A 15,289-nucleotide genomic window follows, 5' to 3' on the forward strand; every position below is an offset into this window, starting at 1 on the left:
TAAAGAGACAACTGAAGGAGATGAAAGAAGAAATTAAAGAGAACCAGGATAAAATTAATAAGAACTCACAGAGGTGTGCAGAAGGGAAACAAAGAACTTGACACCCAACAAATGAAAATAGAGTTTGAGAGAATGTCTTTTTATCTTATATTCCAAAATGTGATGGAGACAGATGATGAAAATATAAGGGACATCATGACAAACATTTTAGCTGAGTATATTCAGAAGGAAAAACAACAGATGGGGTGGGAAATAGACCTGGCTCATAGAGTGAACTCAGCTTATGCTAGAACACACAATGTTCCCAGGGAGGTACACATTAAATTTCTTAGGAAAAGCACAAGAGATGAAATTCTGAATGCAGAAAGGGGGCAAGCCTTGACATACAAAGATAAGGAGATAACCATTCTGAAACAGATCCCCAAGAAAGTGAGGGGAAAAAGAAAACAATATTCGCAATTGGCGAATAAATTATACCAGAAGGGTGTGTGGTTTAGATGGTTGATGCCTGAAGGTATGTTAATATTCTGGGAGGAGACAAGAGTTAGAATTAATACACCCATAGAGGCGCAGGCCTTTATGGAGAAAAACAAACTACTCCTAGAAAAACCAGAAGACTCCTCAACAGACATACAAGACACGGGAGGGGCCGGAGCTCTGCCAGTGGGGGGAGATGGGGCGACATCAAGAAAGCTCAGATCACACAAATGAGTAAAAAAAGTCACTTGATATAAACTGATCGAAATTACCAATTGAATTTACCACACTGACTATATGTTATTACTTAATATTGAATCTTATGCAAATGTATACTATGAGTTTGGAGGGGGGATGCACCTACCGCATTTCACAGTTGCCAAAATTTGTAACTTTTCCCTTACCATTTCCCTTTGCAAAATATAAAAAAAACCAATAAAACTTTGTTAAAAAAAAAAAACTTCTGGAGGAAAGTTGTTCCACTGATTAATTGTTCTAACTGTCAGGAAATTTCTCCTCAGTTCTAAGTTGCTTCTCTCCTTGATTAGTTTCCACCAATTGCTTCTTGTTCTACCCTCAGGTGCCTTGGAGAATAGTTTGACTCCCTCTTCTTTATGGCATCCCTTGAGATATTGGAACATTGCTATCATGTCTCCCTTAGTCCTTCTTTTCATTAAACTAGACATACTCAGTTCCTGCAACTGTTCTTCATATGTTTTACCCTCCAGTCCCCTAATCACCCGCTTTGCTCTTCTCTGCACTCTTTTTTACATCGTGGCAACCAAAACTGGATGCAGTTGTAGTTGGTTGTAGTTGTTACTATTATTTCCAATAACATGAAATCACAACTGCCAGTTCTTAGCAGGTGTTGGTCTTCATTGCGTTCTTCCCAAGAACATAGAATGTCATATATTGTGTAGTATATGTGCAGCTCCAAACTATATGGTAATTGACAGATGTCAGTGTGCAGATTTACTAAGTGTGTTTAAGATATTTTTGATATGGCACAGTACTAATAACAACAGGAACTGCCACAGCCAATTTATGCCATAATCTTTCAAGTTCGATTTTCAGATCCTGATATTTACTGATATTCTCCAGTTCTTTGTCTATTATTATCACATCAATTATCCACATTCACAACTTCTACAATTGCTTCCACCAACTATCATATAATTTAATATTGAGCTCTTGAAATCTTTTTGATAGCAGTTATATAAAAAAGGTTAGAAAAAGAAAGAATGGGTGATTTTAGCATTGTATGCTGCACTATGCTGCCCTCTCTAGACTTAGAAGAGATATTGGAAAACAAAAACACACCCACACACACACAAACACACACAACCCCACACACCATGCAAATGGAACATTGTTTTTAAGTAAGGGAAATTTATTTACATAAAATGATATGGTTCAATAGTAATCATGTTATGTATGAATGAAATAATTATTAATGGCCAGCTACCATTAATCACAAAATAAACAAAATATTTCTAAAGAGGAAAGTTTGGAAAGTCTGCTGAGTTTCTGCCATTCTGGGTATTAATTCTGGGTATTAACATGCTTGCATAAATTTGATTTTATTTATTACAGAAGAATCCTAATCCTATTTTCAATACATGAATGGAAAAATTCAGGAACTGAATACTGGATGAGAGAATGTCTCACCCAGAGAAAGTTTGAGAAGAGGACTAATTTAAGCTCACCTCTCCCTTAAAAAAAACTCCTGATAGTTCCAAAAAAGTAAAATCAAGCTTTTGCACCAAATTCAAAACAGTTTGTCTTAAAATAAACCCTTTATAAAATTATACACATTTAAGAAATTTAGCTTTATTTCAAGAGGCAGAAAACCATGGGCTACATCTATGTATGTATATCTATGTATATCTGACAACATTGTTTTTACACCACTTTTTAGGCAAAATATGCAGACATTAGCAAATCTGGAAAACAAGGGATAATTTTGCAATTTCGCAGTCTTGCACATGAAAGTTTTAATAAGAAGTTTCATTTATAAACCAACGAAACCAAATTTTCAGCTAGAAAAAGTTTACCAGAAAAAGAGAAATAAAAGGAAAACAAGGGAAGGCAATAATCACACCCAAATTTCAAATAAAATCATAGAAAGTGTTTACCTAAAATAGTTCCTTTGTTATTTACCACTTCTTTGCACAATACCTCTTCAGCTTTGATAGAATTCATGGCAGAAAATATGGTTGGAAAGAGATCATATAGGCCAGTGGTGGCTAAACTTTTCTGGACCGAGTGCCCAAAGCGCAAGCGTGTGCACCCGAACCCCCAAAATGCAATGCTTATGCACCCCTATGCATGTGCCCCAACCCCTGTGCATGCACACATGCCCCCCCGCACGTCCCCTGTCCCTTGCGCATGCGCAGCAGAGACCTGACAACCAGCTTGTTGGAGGGAGGTGCGTGCGCATGCGTGGCAAAGTTGAATTGGGCTGACGACTTGCATGCCCATAGAGAGTGTGTTGCATGCCACCTGTGGCACGCGTGCCATAAATTCGCCATCACAGATATAGGCCTACATGCTGCATTTTTCCTCTTTTTTTGAAAATCAGTTTCATAGAATGTGGAAAATAACTGAAAGCCAGCTTCTTTGCTTGGCTTACTCAAGGAAAATGCTCCCTCTGATGTCCTGAGATATTATCTAGGAGCTCCACCAATGGACTAACTTTAATGCCCCTGGCTGGAATGATAAGATGTGTCTAGCTATGCCTTTGTAGCATAGGATGTCCTATACTTTCGACCATAACTGAGACTAATTTTAAGCAAGGTGGTTGTTAAGTGAGTCGTGTCATGCCCCCATTGGAACCTGAATCTACAGAGGAGGACAAGCTGGAGCTGAGGGAGATCGAGGGGATGGTTTCATTGGCTTCAGAGGAATGTGGGGAGGAGCAGACCAAGACAGCCTCTCAGAATTGGAACGGCTTGTTAGCAGGGAGGAATGGGGGCAGGATGACCGAGAGAGGGCAAGCAGTGGCCATGAGGAGCGACTGAACTCAGGCAATGAGCACGGACCACCCCCTCCTGTTCCCTGAGCATGGAGAGTAGAAAAAAAGTGGGAACGATGCAGGCTGGCCCGATGACTTGGGAGGAGAGCACCCCGCCCCTTTTCACAAGGCACCCTTGAGGACTGAGATTTAAGGAGACGCTGTGGGGAGGGGCTGCGGTGTGTATATGTGAGCGCTTTGCTCTGTGGCTTGCCAAGAACATGGGAGTGTTTTGGGGAAAATTTTGTGCGTTAAAGGGGAGTTTGAACTCTCAGCTGGCACTGTGTGACCTCCCAGGTCATCACAAAGTCATGTCTAATTTTACAACCTTTTTTGCAATGATTATTAAGTGAAGAACTGCAGTTAAGCGAATCAAGTAGACCTTTAGCAAATCCAACTACTCCCATTGACTTTGCTTGCCAAAAGCTAGCTAGTAAGGTAACAAATGGCAATCTTGTGACCCTGGAACACTGCAATCATTCTAAATGCACATGCTAGAGGCCATGTATTTGTCACATGATCATGGGGGTGCTGTGTCAGTTGTAAGTGTGAGGACTGGTTGTAAGTCACTTTTTTCAATGTCATTGTAACTTTGAATGGTCTCTAAATAAGTGGTTGTAAATTGAGGACTACCTATAACCTCTTTAGGTAGAGGTTCCACAGGAGGAGAGCAGGAGAAAAAAATTACAGTTCATTTATTCAGGTCCTCAGCAAAGGGTCCTCTTACAAGAAGCTTTAGGAGTTACTATAATGACCTGGGGAGATTTTATTACCATGTCACAATCCAAATCCAGTTCAATCATTTGCAATTTAAGTGAGATAGAACAGCAAAATGAAAACCTGCAGAGAAATTGTGGGGGGAAAATGGTCTTTTACCCTCTCAAGGATCCTTTTTGACACTGAAATCCTTAGTAAACAAAAGTTTTAGGTTGACTTATCTGCCTCTTAACCTTTTAATCAGCTGTATTTAATAAATATATATTTAATTTGCATATTGATAATTCTTGTTTAGTAACCACAATTGGGACTACCTACTCAGTTATTAAACAAAATAGTCACTAAATGAAACCACAGCTGTATTTATAATCTTACTTCAGCTTTCCTTTGCTTTACAGACCTGTGCAGGTTGTAAATGGAAGGATTGGGCACAAAATTATTTCTTCAGCAGTGTTATAACTGTGAATTGTGACTGTACAAGTCAGCTGCTAAATGGGGACTACCCATATTACCAAAATCTCTATCTAGTGATGCTTCATTAACTGTTATTGGAAAAAGCATGCTAGATGCTATGTCTTGGCCAGTTTAGGCCTAATAGTTATTTAGATTAAGCTTCCAGTGTTTTTCAGGCGAAGAATATTTGAAATCCGTATCTAGAATAATTATCTTATTACTTATACCGGTATCATACTCTCATACACACTAGCAGCAGAAAGTAACAAAGAAAGCAACCTCCCTGTTGTTATAAGCAGCTCATCGCATTTGGACGCAGAAAGGAAAAAAGATGCAGACCATCAATGTACATCCAGTTAAGCCAAAGTTAGTTTCATGTATCGTTGGATAGATCACTCTATGATCTGAAAACTTTTAAAATCTACAGATATTTATTTAGGTATGTATCTGTGAACATATATGAAATCTGAATATACAGTTCCAAATATATCTTACCTCATATTTATATAAGTTTTATTGTAAAATATTTGAAGGCATGTATGTATGTGTTTGTATATGCACCTTTGCTGAGAGAACGACACTAGAAAATTATGAGATGTCATAATGCTTACATATAATTGCATTCAATTTGCATATTCATTAGGTGAATGCAAATCAAGTCAGTTCCTTATAAAATTTGCTTAGATGCCTCAAGGATCCCTTTCAAGTAGGGCATGAAAACTAAAACTTCACTAAAATGGTTAGTTTTTGAGACATACTTGAAGGAAATCATAGAAAGGGATCATCAAGAGAGTCTGAGGGAAGATAACACAGTGATGAACCAATCTCAATAATTAAGGGGGGAGGGGGGGAAAGAAAGAACAAAATCTTTAAATGTTATAAGCAGCCAGGAGTCACCCATGTGTGAGTTGGGAAAATTTGCGTAATAAATATTACCGTATTTTTCGCCCTATAAGACGCTCCGGAATTTAAGACCCACCCAATTTTAAAGGAGGAAAATCTAGAAAAAAAAGATTTTTGGGCTCAATTGCCACTCAATTTTGGGCTCAATTGTGGTCATAAGTTTTCTTTCTTTGTTTGTTTCTTTCATCTCTCTCTCCCACTTTCTTTTTTTTTCTTTTTTCATTCTTTCTACCTTTCTTTCTCTTTCTCTCTTTCTGTTTCTCTGTGTGTCTGTCTGTCTCTCTCTCTCTCTCTGTGTAGCTCTTTGTCTCTCTCTCCCTCCCCCCTCTCTGTCTCTCTCTGTCATTCTTTCTGTGTGTCTGTCTGTCTGTCTCTGTCTCTCTGTCTCTCTCTCTCCTCCCTCCTCCATCTGTCACTCTGTATATGTGTGTCTGTCTGTCTCTCACTCTCCCTCCCTCCCTCTCTCTCTCTCTCTCTCTCTCTCTCTGTGTTTCTCTCTCCTCCCTTCCTCTCTGTCTGTCACTCTGTGTGTACGTGTGTGTCTGTCTGTCTGTCTGTCACTCACTCAATCACTCACTCTGTGTGTGTGTGTCTCTCTCTCTCTCTCTCTCTCTGTGTGTGTGTCTCTGTCTGTCTGTCCCTCTCTCCGTCCCAACTGGAGAACAACCTTTTCTGTCCCCTTACCAGCCCATCCGGGAAGATGAGGAACGCGAGGGGGATCCCCCCCCCCCGCAGATGGGCTCCAAGCCAGAGTGGGGTGGGGAATCCTCCCTTTCCCCCTCTCAGAGATCTTTTGGGAAGTGAAAGAGCTGAGAGAGGGGAAAGCCTCCCATTGAAAACAGCGCTGAGTGAGGTGGGGAATCCTTGCTTTCCTCCTCTCAGGGATCTTTTGGGAAGGAAAAAGTGGGGTGGGGAATCCTCCCTTTCCTCCTCTCAGGGATCTTTTGGGAAGTGAAAGAGCTGAAAGGGGGAAAAGCCTCCCATTGAAAACAGCACTGAGTGGGGTGGGGAATCCTTGCTTTCCTCCTCTCAGGGATCTTTTGGGAAGGAAAAAGTGGGGTGGGGAATCCTCCCATTGAAAACAGCACTGAGTGGGGTGGGGAATCCTTGCTTTCCTCCTCTCAGGGATCTTTTGGGAAGGAAAAAGTGGGGTGGGGAATCCTTGCTTTCCTCCTCTCAGGGATCTTTTGGGAAGGAAAAAGTGGGGTGGGGAATCCTCCCATTGAAAACAGCACTGAGTGGGGTGGGGAATCCTTGCTTTCCTCCTCTCAGGGATCTTTTGGGAAGGAAAAAGTGAGGTGGGGAATCCTCCCATTGAAAACAGCACTGAGTGGGGTGGGGAATCCTTGCTTTCCTCCTCTCAGGGATCTTTTGGGAAGGAAAAAGTGAGGTGGGGAATCCTCCCATTGAAAACAGCACTGAGTGGGGTGGGGAATCCTTGCTTTCCTCCTCTCAGGGATCTTTTGGGAAGGAAAAAGTGGGGTGGGGAATCCTTGCTTTCCTCCTCTCAGGGATATTTTGGGAAGGAAAAAGTGAGGTGGGGAATCCTCCCATTGAAAACAGCACTGAGTGGGGTGGGGAATCCTTGCTTTCCTCCTCTCAGGGATCTTTTGGGAAGGAAAAAGTGAGGTGGGGAATCCTCCCATTGAAAACAGCACTGAGTGGGGTGGGGAATCCTTGCTTTCCTCCTCTCAGGGATCTTTTGGGAAGGAAAAAGTGAGGTGGGGAATCCTTGCTTTCCTCCTCTCAGGGATCTTTTGGGAAGGAAAAAGTGGGGTGGGGAATCCTTGCTTTCCTCCTCTCAGGGATCTTTTGGGAAGTGAAAGAGCTGAGAGGGGGAAAAGCCTCCCATTGAAAACAGCCCTGAGTGGGGTGGGGAATCCTTGCTTTCCTCCTCTCAGGGATCTTTTGGGAAGGAAAAAGTGAGGTGGGGAATCCTCCCATTGAAAACAGCACTGAGTGGGGTGGGGAATCCTTGCTTTCCTCCTCTCAGGGATCTTTTGGGAAGGAAAAAGTGAGGTGGGGAATCCTCCCATTGAAAACAGCGCTGAGTGAGGTAGGGAATCCTTGCTTTCCTCCTCTCAGGGATCTTTTGGGAAGGAAAAAGTGAGGTGGGGAATCCTCCCATTGAAAACAGCGCTGAGTGGGGTGTGGAATCCTTGCTTTCCTCCTCTCAGGGATCTTTTGGGAAGGAAAAAGTGAGGTGGGGAATCCTCCCATTGAAAACAGCACTGAGTGGGGTGGGGAATCCTTGCTTTCCTCCTCTCAGGGATCTTTTGGGAAGGAAAAAGTGAGGTGGGGAATCCTCCCATTGAAAACAGCACTGAGTGGGGTGGGGAATCCTCCAGTTCCTCCTCTCAGAGATCTTTTGCTAAGGGAGGCTTCTCAAAATGGGAGGCCCCCATCTCTTTGCACCCTTCAATCCGTCTCTCTCTCCCTCTGGCTCAGCTGAAAAACTGGGAAGGAGGAAAAGGAGGAGGAAGGAAAGGGGGGAGAGAAACGGGGGAGGGGAGGAAGAGAGAGAATCTCTCCCTTAAAGATCGCCTGCTTAAAGATCCTGCTTAAAAAGAAGCCTCGCTGCCTTTTTCTCTCTGATAGCTGCCTGCTTAAAAAGAAGGACTGAGGCTTCTTTTTAAGCAGGCGATCTTTAAGCAGGCGATCTTCGGCTGCACAAGCTGCACAAGCGCTGCCTTCTTCTCTCTGATAGTTGCCTGCTTAAAAAGAAGGACGAGTCCGATGCAAAAAATGCCATGGACTTGCGAGTGAGTTACAGGGGCGGGGCTTCCAGGTTCATTGACCAACCAGCAGAAACCCACCACTGCCCAGGTGGCTACATTCGGCCTATAAGACGCAACCAGATTTTCACCCTCTTTTTTGGAGTAAAAAAGTGCGTCTTATAGGGCAAAAAATACGGTAAATCTGGAAAGCATGTGACTAAGCAATAGCAAAACATAGGGTGCTCCTGAGCTTGTGGAAGGGAGCTAAATGAATATAGACACCCTACATTTCAGACTCCCTTTCACATTTCTGAGGAGCCGCATATATAAACTGAGCCTTACCTGGACTTGACAGGACTTTGCCTTTGTTAAGATGTTTGAGGCGTTTCTGGTGAGACTTCCCATTGAAATGGATCTGGGCCTGGATGGCAGAATTGAGTTGGATATTACACACTTCACAGAGAGTGAATGATGGGTGCTTTTTCTCTCTCTTTGTACGTTGCTCTGGAGGACTTCTGATGCACGAGTTCTCTGCCAGGCTTCCACAAATACCACTCCCAGGGGAGTGGAAGGAGGTCAAGGGACGCTTCATCCCTACAGCAGAAAAAAAACATAATGAAAACTGAGGGAAGCAAAGGTCACTGTTCCACTTCAACCTCCTTGGGTACCAGTAACCAGAGAACAAACCTCCAATAAGTACATATAAGCAGCCTCTAGATGGAGTAAACAGCCTATACTTGCTTCACACTGTAACTTAACTCAAGTATAACTGCTAGCAAAGTGTGCACTACAAGAATTACAGCCCCTTTACTTCACCCATGTGATATTCTGTTTCTGCTTCAAGAAAGAATATCAATGGTACCAAGGCAAAACTACTTTTCATGGATAGGATCAATCATTGGAAGGTAACTTTTCTACAGATCCTCCCCATGGCCACTTTTAAATGATGTCTAGCACAACCAACCAATGAATAATTTTTATTTAACCACTGACAAGCAAATAAAACAAGAAAATCCCAATAAATTAGGATTAAAAAAAAGAAAACACTATTTTAAAGAATCTAGAAAAGCTTAGAAGAGATACTACAGAGTGCTGTACAAACTACTCAGTTATTTAGCCGTGGTCAAACAGTAAAAGATTGATCTGATAATCACAACTATAAAACAAATTAAAAATGACCAGGGTATTTAGTAAGGAATGGAGATAATTCTTGGTGAGTGTCTGCATAAAGGGAATATGCAAAATAACAGATTTCAATTATCCCTCTAGCACACGGCACACAGTTTCTGTTCAAAGGGGATTACAGGTAACCCTCGACATATAACGATTCATTTAGCAACCACTCAAAATTACCATGGCACTGGAAAAAAAAGTGCTTTTTGGCCAGTTTTCATACTTACAACCATTACAGTGTCCCCAGGGTAATCAAACGTTGGGCACTTGGCAACCAGGGTGTATTTCTGAGGGTTGTAGCATCCCCCAGATCACATGATCATAATTTGTAATCTTCCCAGGAGGCAAGTCAGTGCAGGAAGCCCGATTCTCTTAAACAACCGTGTGATTTACTCACAACCTGGCAAAAAAAGGTAGTAAAATTGGGCCCGATTCACTTAACAACTGCATTGCTTAGTGACAAACTTTTTGGTTCCAGTTGTGGTTGTAGGTCAAGGAGTACCTGTACAACAATTCCCAGATTCGCCAATTGGATGGGAAGCTAAATTCTGTTGTGGATGCTGGAATAGCTTTCACAGACTACTGTGGCTTACATGTTTCTTTTACTGTGTCTTTGTTGGCTGACTGTGTGCCTGATTTTGTAAATTATGAAGCAGGAGGATTCTTTTTTACTTCAAGAGGGGCAAAATTCCCCACATTTGTCACATCAAGTTTTTTTCTCTCTTAACTCAGTGTAATAAGGGAGCAAGATAGGAAGATTCAGTTCTTTTCCCCTGCAGTTGTGCAGGTATTTTTGATATTCAAATATGACACCATATTTCATATATTAAAAAGTAGCCACTTAAACTCAGTACTGGCTGCTGCTCTCATATAGTCGTTAACATTCACAGATGTCTAAAATCTGGCTGACATCAGGGAGTATGTTTTCCATAAGCATTATAAATCCACATAATCTTACACCCTATAGGATCCAAGCTGCCCCAAAATATGTCCATTTGTTACAGAGCATCCAATGACTATCATATCATGATGCCACAGAAGATAAAAAGTGAAGGACATATCCTAAACTTTTGAGAAGAAACCATACAAAATGTAAAAACAAGCTAACATTTCTATGGAGAACTCTAATAAAAACGAATGAATAAAAAATAATATGATATTTAACTCAGAACCAGTTAAAATGCCCTTGAAGAGGTTAAGTTTGTTGTCTAGAGTACAACAGTTTTCTCTTACAACTTGCCAAGGCCTCAGATGACCTCTGACCCAGACATGGTATGAAGTGCTACTAAGCTTCCAGTCCGTAGCTTACATTAACTGTTTTCCTGCAGGTGACTGGGCTATTTTTAATACTGGCAGAAATTAAAATTGGAAAGTTATCTGGACATAATGCTTCCAAAAGACCAGTGCTCTCTAAAAAAAGGATATGTAGTCACTCATATTAGCTAAGCTTACCCTCAGAGCTCCTGTTACAGAGTTTTAAATAAACATGCTATATTATGCATCCACTCCTCTCATTCACTTAATCTCTTTGGTGCCCATTAGTCCGTCCTAGAAGACATGACAATTTCACAATCTGCCTGTCTTCCCAAACAGAATATTGAACACATGGGGGGAGTATTTACTGAGATGATGGTTACCATCATGGAGCTACTTACCTTGCATAAGAGTCACAGAATTCTCTGATGGCAGTGGGAGTGCTTTGCTCACAATGTGATTTTGGACAAGAAGAACTTTTTCTCTTGAGATCTAGGAGTGTTTAAATAGCCCTCTCATTGTGGCTACTGGAAATTATACACTGAACTTCCCTTACCAGAGTTGTTGCCCTATACTGGATTATACATTTCATCCACAAATATCTACTGGTGATGCTAGCAAAGAATTATGGTAGATATGTTCCAATACTTGGAGTATACAAGTATTATATTATATTACATCCATACCCATTCCATTCCAAGGATACCAACTTTGGAAATTCCTGCATATAATAATAATAATAATAATAATAATAATAATAATAATAATAATAATAATAATAATAATAATAATAATAATAATAATAATAATAATAATAATAATAATACTTTAATTTATAGACCGCACCCTTTCCTAAACAGGACTCAGGGCGGTGTACAGTCATATTAAAAACAATGTGGATACAAAAATATAGATATACATAGATACATAAATAGACGGAGGAGGTAGGATATGCACTGTACAATAATAAATTAAACTTCGAATAAAAATTAAAAATTACCCTTAAAAACTACTCAAAATAAGATGTTTGCCAGGAGGTTGAAAGTGGGACTATAAGTCAGCTAGGCCAGCTAGTTGGAACAGGTGGGTTTCTGTCGGAAGGAGCGGAGGTCGGTAGTAGTTCTAATATCGGGGGGGGGGGAAGGTAATTCCAGAGGTTTGGGCCCATCACAGAGAAGGCTCTACTCCTGGGCGCCGCCCATTGACATTGCTTAGTGGACGGCACCAGGAGGAGTCCCTCCCCGTGGGAGCGGATTGGTCGCAGGGATATTGGATATTAATCCAATTCAGCAATCTTAAAATGCAATATCTAATGGAAGAGCTATAAATACAAGTGTATCTCTTGCTTGCTCATCTCCCCACTTTCTTCTACCGTGTTTCCTGAAAATAAGACAGGGTCTTATTTTCTTTTGACTCCCTGAAATAAGCGCTTGGCCTTATTTTCAGGGAGGTCTTATTATTTTTGAGGTGCAGGAGGCGACGAGCATGGTCACCTCATGGCTGCTGCTGTGTTGCAATATTTTCAGGTAGGGCTTATTTTAGCACATGCGCTCAAAAGCCAGATTGGGTTTATTATCCAGGGAAGTCTTATTTCTGGGAAACAGGGTATTTCCATTGGAGTCAATGAAAATTACCATGGGGCAATTATATGCAGTTAATATTGGCTTAACCAAATCAGTTGAAGACCTGCTAAGCTTGGTTAATTTTCACCTTGGTGTTTTTTGTTTTTTAATGTTTTTGTATGAGCCCAGATTATTCAACCAGTCTATAATTTAATATATTGTGAACCCTCAGAAATTAAGTTACAATAATTTAAGCGTCCTGTGTAAACTTAGTCCTTAAGTAGTATAAACAATATACTACTTTGAAATTGTTTTCAGCATCGGTTATCTTTCAAAAATTTATAAAGTTATAATTCAACCTTGCCTATACAACCACAGACAGATCTGTAGAAAAGATTCAGACATAAATTAAATAAAATTTAATAAGACAGTGTCACTGAAACTATCAAATCCAGTAGCCCATTTTTTAAAATGGGCTACTGATATCAAAGCCCTGTCCCAGATGTTTTACCATGTTTACTCAAGAATCAAAGGATGTCTTCTGTAGATATTTGCTTATTAGTGTTTGATTATCCATTTACAGTACAACATTCAAATATAAAAACTTGGGCAGTTATGGATGTTTTAAGCAGTTTTTTTTTCTTTCATTCCTATATTGAGCAGGCAAATATTTATGTCATGTGATCTTAAATGGCTTGGGCATGAAAAGAAAAATACAAAAAGAGAAAGAGAGAGAGTGATTTTCCAAGGAAACCTATTAAAAGATGATGGAGGGAGACAGGTAAGTAACAGCAGAGGGACATTGAAGATGGATGATGGATAGCAAAACATCCTTGACAGATGTCTAAATCTCTTCAAAGTGTCAGAAATCATATACAGATGACCTTCAAAAAGCACTTTAATATTTTACAAGCACCTGGTTTTCAATATAGGCCAGAGTGTCAAATTCAAGACTAGGGGGCTGGATCCGGCCCACGGGGTTCTTAAATCTGACCCATGGGGCTGCCCTGGAAATAGTGAAGGACTGGCCGCGGTGCTTCTGCCAGCAAAAATGGGCTCCACAGCTCCGTTTTCGGATGCCATGGCCTCCTGCAACTCTCTACCAGTGAAAAATGATCTCAGGAGGGCTGCACGCTTCATTTCCACTGGCAGAAGGTTGCAGGAGGCCATGGCAGCCAAAAATGGAGCTTGAGAGCCTATTTTCACTGGCAGAGCACTTGGGACACCACAGGCACTCCAGACTGAGTGACACCGAGCTGGCCACACACACACCAGCCCCTCCCCTGAGGTCAAACACAACCCTGATACAAACATGTAGGTGCAACTCCTTGTCTGTAATGCATCAGCATAAATATAATACTAAACACAAGTATTCACTCTGAACCTTTAATGGCCATTCCCAAGAACTGTATAAGAAAAAGGACTCCATTTCATTCCACGATCCAGGAATTTGAATATGTTTGGGCAAGTCTTCAACTTTAAAATTAAGCCAAAAAAGATTCCATTTAAAAGCAAAATTGGAATTTTGACTACTTTCCCACTTATCAACCTGCCCTGCAATTGCAGAACCTAGTTGCTATCTTCTCTATCTGCTTCCTAGCCAGTAATAAGAGAGATTATTATCTCTTGCTCCTCTCATCACTTCTCAAAACTGGACACTTATGAGCAGCTACAAGGAATCTTTTTGTCCTTTTAGATAAGCATATTAGAACAGCTATTATTATTAAATGTTTTAATATTAAATGTTTTAACTGGAATAGCTAAAAATTTTAATCTCTTATTTTAGTATTAAAACAAACAGAAATCCAATCCAAATCCATTTGACAAGAATTAACCAAGCAGCTATTTTGCATAGCTGATATGTAAATATGCTGCTCTTGTTGTATTCGGCTCTTTTCCCATGTAGGATTGAGATTGTCTTGGCAACATTTCAGTGAGGTCTCACCTCGCCGAAAAACACCAGCCTGAAGATGGCGAGTGAGACCTAACTGAAACGTTGCCAAGACAATCTCAATCTTACACGGGAAAAGACCCGAATACAACAAGACCAGCATATATATATTGTATTCGGGTCTTTTCCCATGTAAGATTGAGATTGTCTTGGCAACGTTTTGGCAAGGTCTCACTCGCCATCTTCAGGCTGGGTTTTGGGCTTAAAGCATGGTCAGAGCTGCCGTCTTTCTATAAATCTTGGTGGGGGGGTGTGGAGTGCTGTAAGTAAGTGGAATGATTGGTTGTGTGGTTATATCATGATTGGTAGATTGGTGCTGATTGCTGCTGGCTGTGTGTCTGTTGTTGTTTCGTGTTGTAATGATCTAGGTGGTGGGTGGGGCTCGTTTGTTGACTAGGACTGGTTTCCAGATGTCTGGTAAGCGGGAGATATCACGTTTATTCATGTTGTGGGAGTGTTTCTCTATTTCAATAGCTTCCATAATTATTATCTTGTTGAAGTGTTTTTCTTTGGAATCCGTTGGAGATTAATATGTTTGTGAGTTTTCAGGTGGTCTTTGTCGGCTAGGCATTTGGTTCTGGAGATGAGGTTCTTGGTTACACACTCTCACAAACGTATTAATCTCCAACGGATTCCAAAGAAAAACAATTACCAACCTAATCCAAAGGGAGACTCCCCCCAAAAACCAAGACACAGAACAGAATAACAGCATCGCCCTCCTCCCTTACATTAAAGGTACCACAGATAAAATCAGCAAAATTCTCCACAAACATAATATCAAGACAGCCTTCAACACTGAACAAAAAATAAGCCAACATCTTAAGAAACCCCAAAGACAAAATCCAGCTAGAAAACCAAGGAGTCTAAGAAATACCATGCAAAATCTGTCCTGCAACATACATAGGACAAATGAACAGGAGAATAAATGCACGCATCGCAGAACACAAGAACGCAGTAAGAAAAAAAGAAAAAAAATCCTCCCTTTTCCAGCACCTTAAAGCTACAAGACGTGAAATTAATTTTGAAGGAACCAAGTTAATCTCCAAAACTGAACACTTCAACAAGAGAA

At 40.8% G+C, this 15,289-nt stretch overlaps 1 protein-coding gene across 4 annotated transcripts in view; it reads right to left on the reverse strand.

The window, feature by feature from the left end:
* Positions 1 to 15,289, reverse strand: part of ZNF385C (zinc finger protein 385C) — a 243,928-nt gene that overhangs the window by 120,856 nt on the left and 107,783 nt on the right. For 3 of the 4 annotated variants that reach the window (XM_081933320.1, XM_081933318.1, XM_081933317.1), the window contains exon 2: positions 8,623 to 8,874. In XM_081933320.1, coding sequence (XP_081789446.1) covers positions 8,623 to 8,872 — 250 coding nt within the window. In that variant the 5' untranslated portion in view covers positions 8,873 to 8,874. Of the gene's footprint in view, positions 1 to 8,622; positions 8,875 to 9,680; positions 9,740 to 15,289 lie in introns of those variants that run through there. The other variant, XM_081933319.1, reaches the window with a different exon arrangement.

Source organism: Natrix helvetica (assembly GCF_964273705.1).
Source record: "Natrix helvetica genome assembly, chromosome: Z".
In the NCBI taxonomy this organism is placed as follows: Eukaryota; Metazoa; Chordata; class Lepidosauria; order Squamata; family Natricidae; genus Natrix; species Natrix helvetica.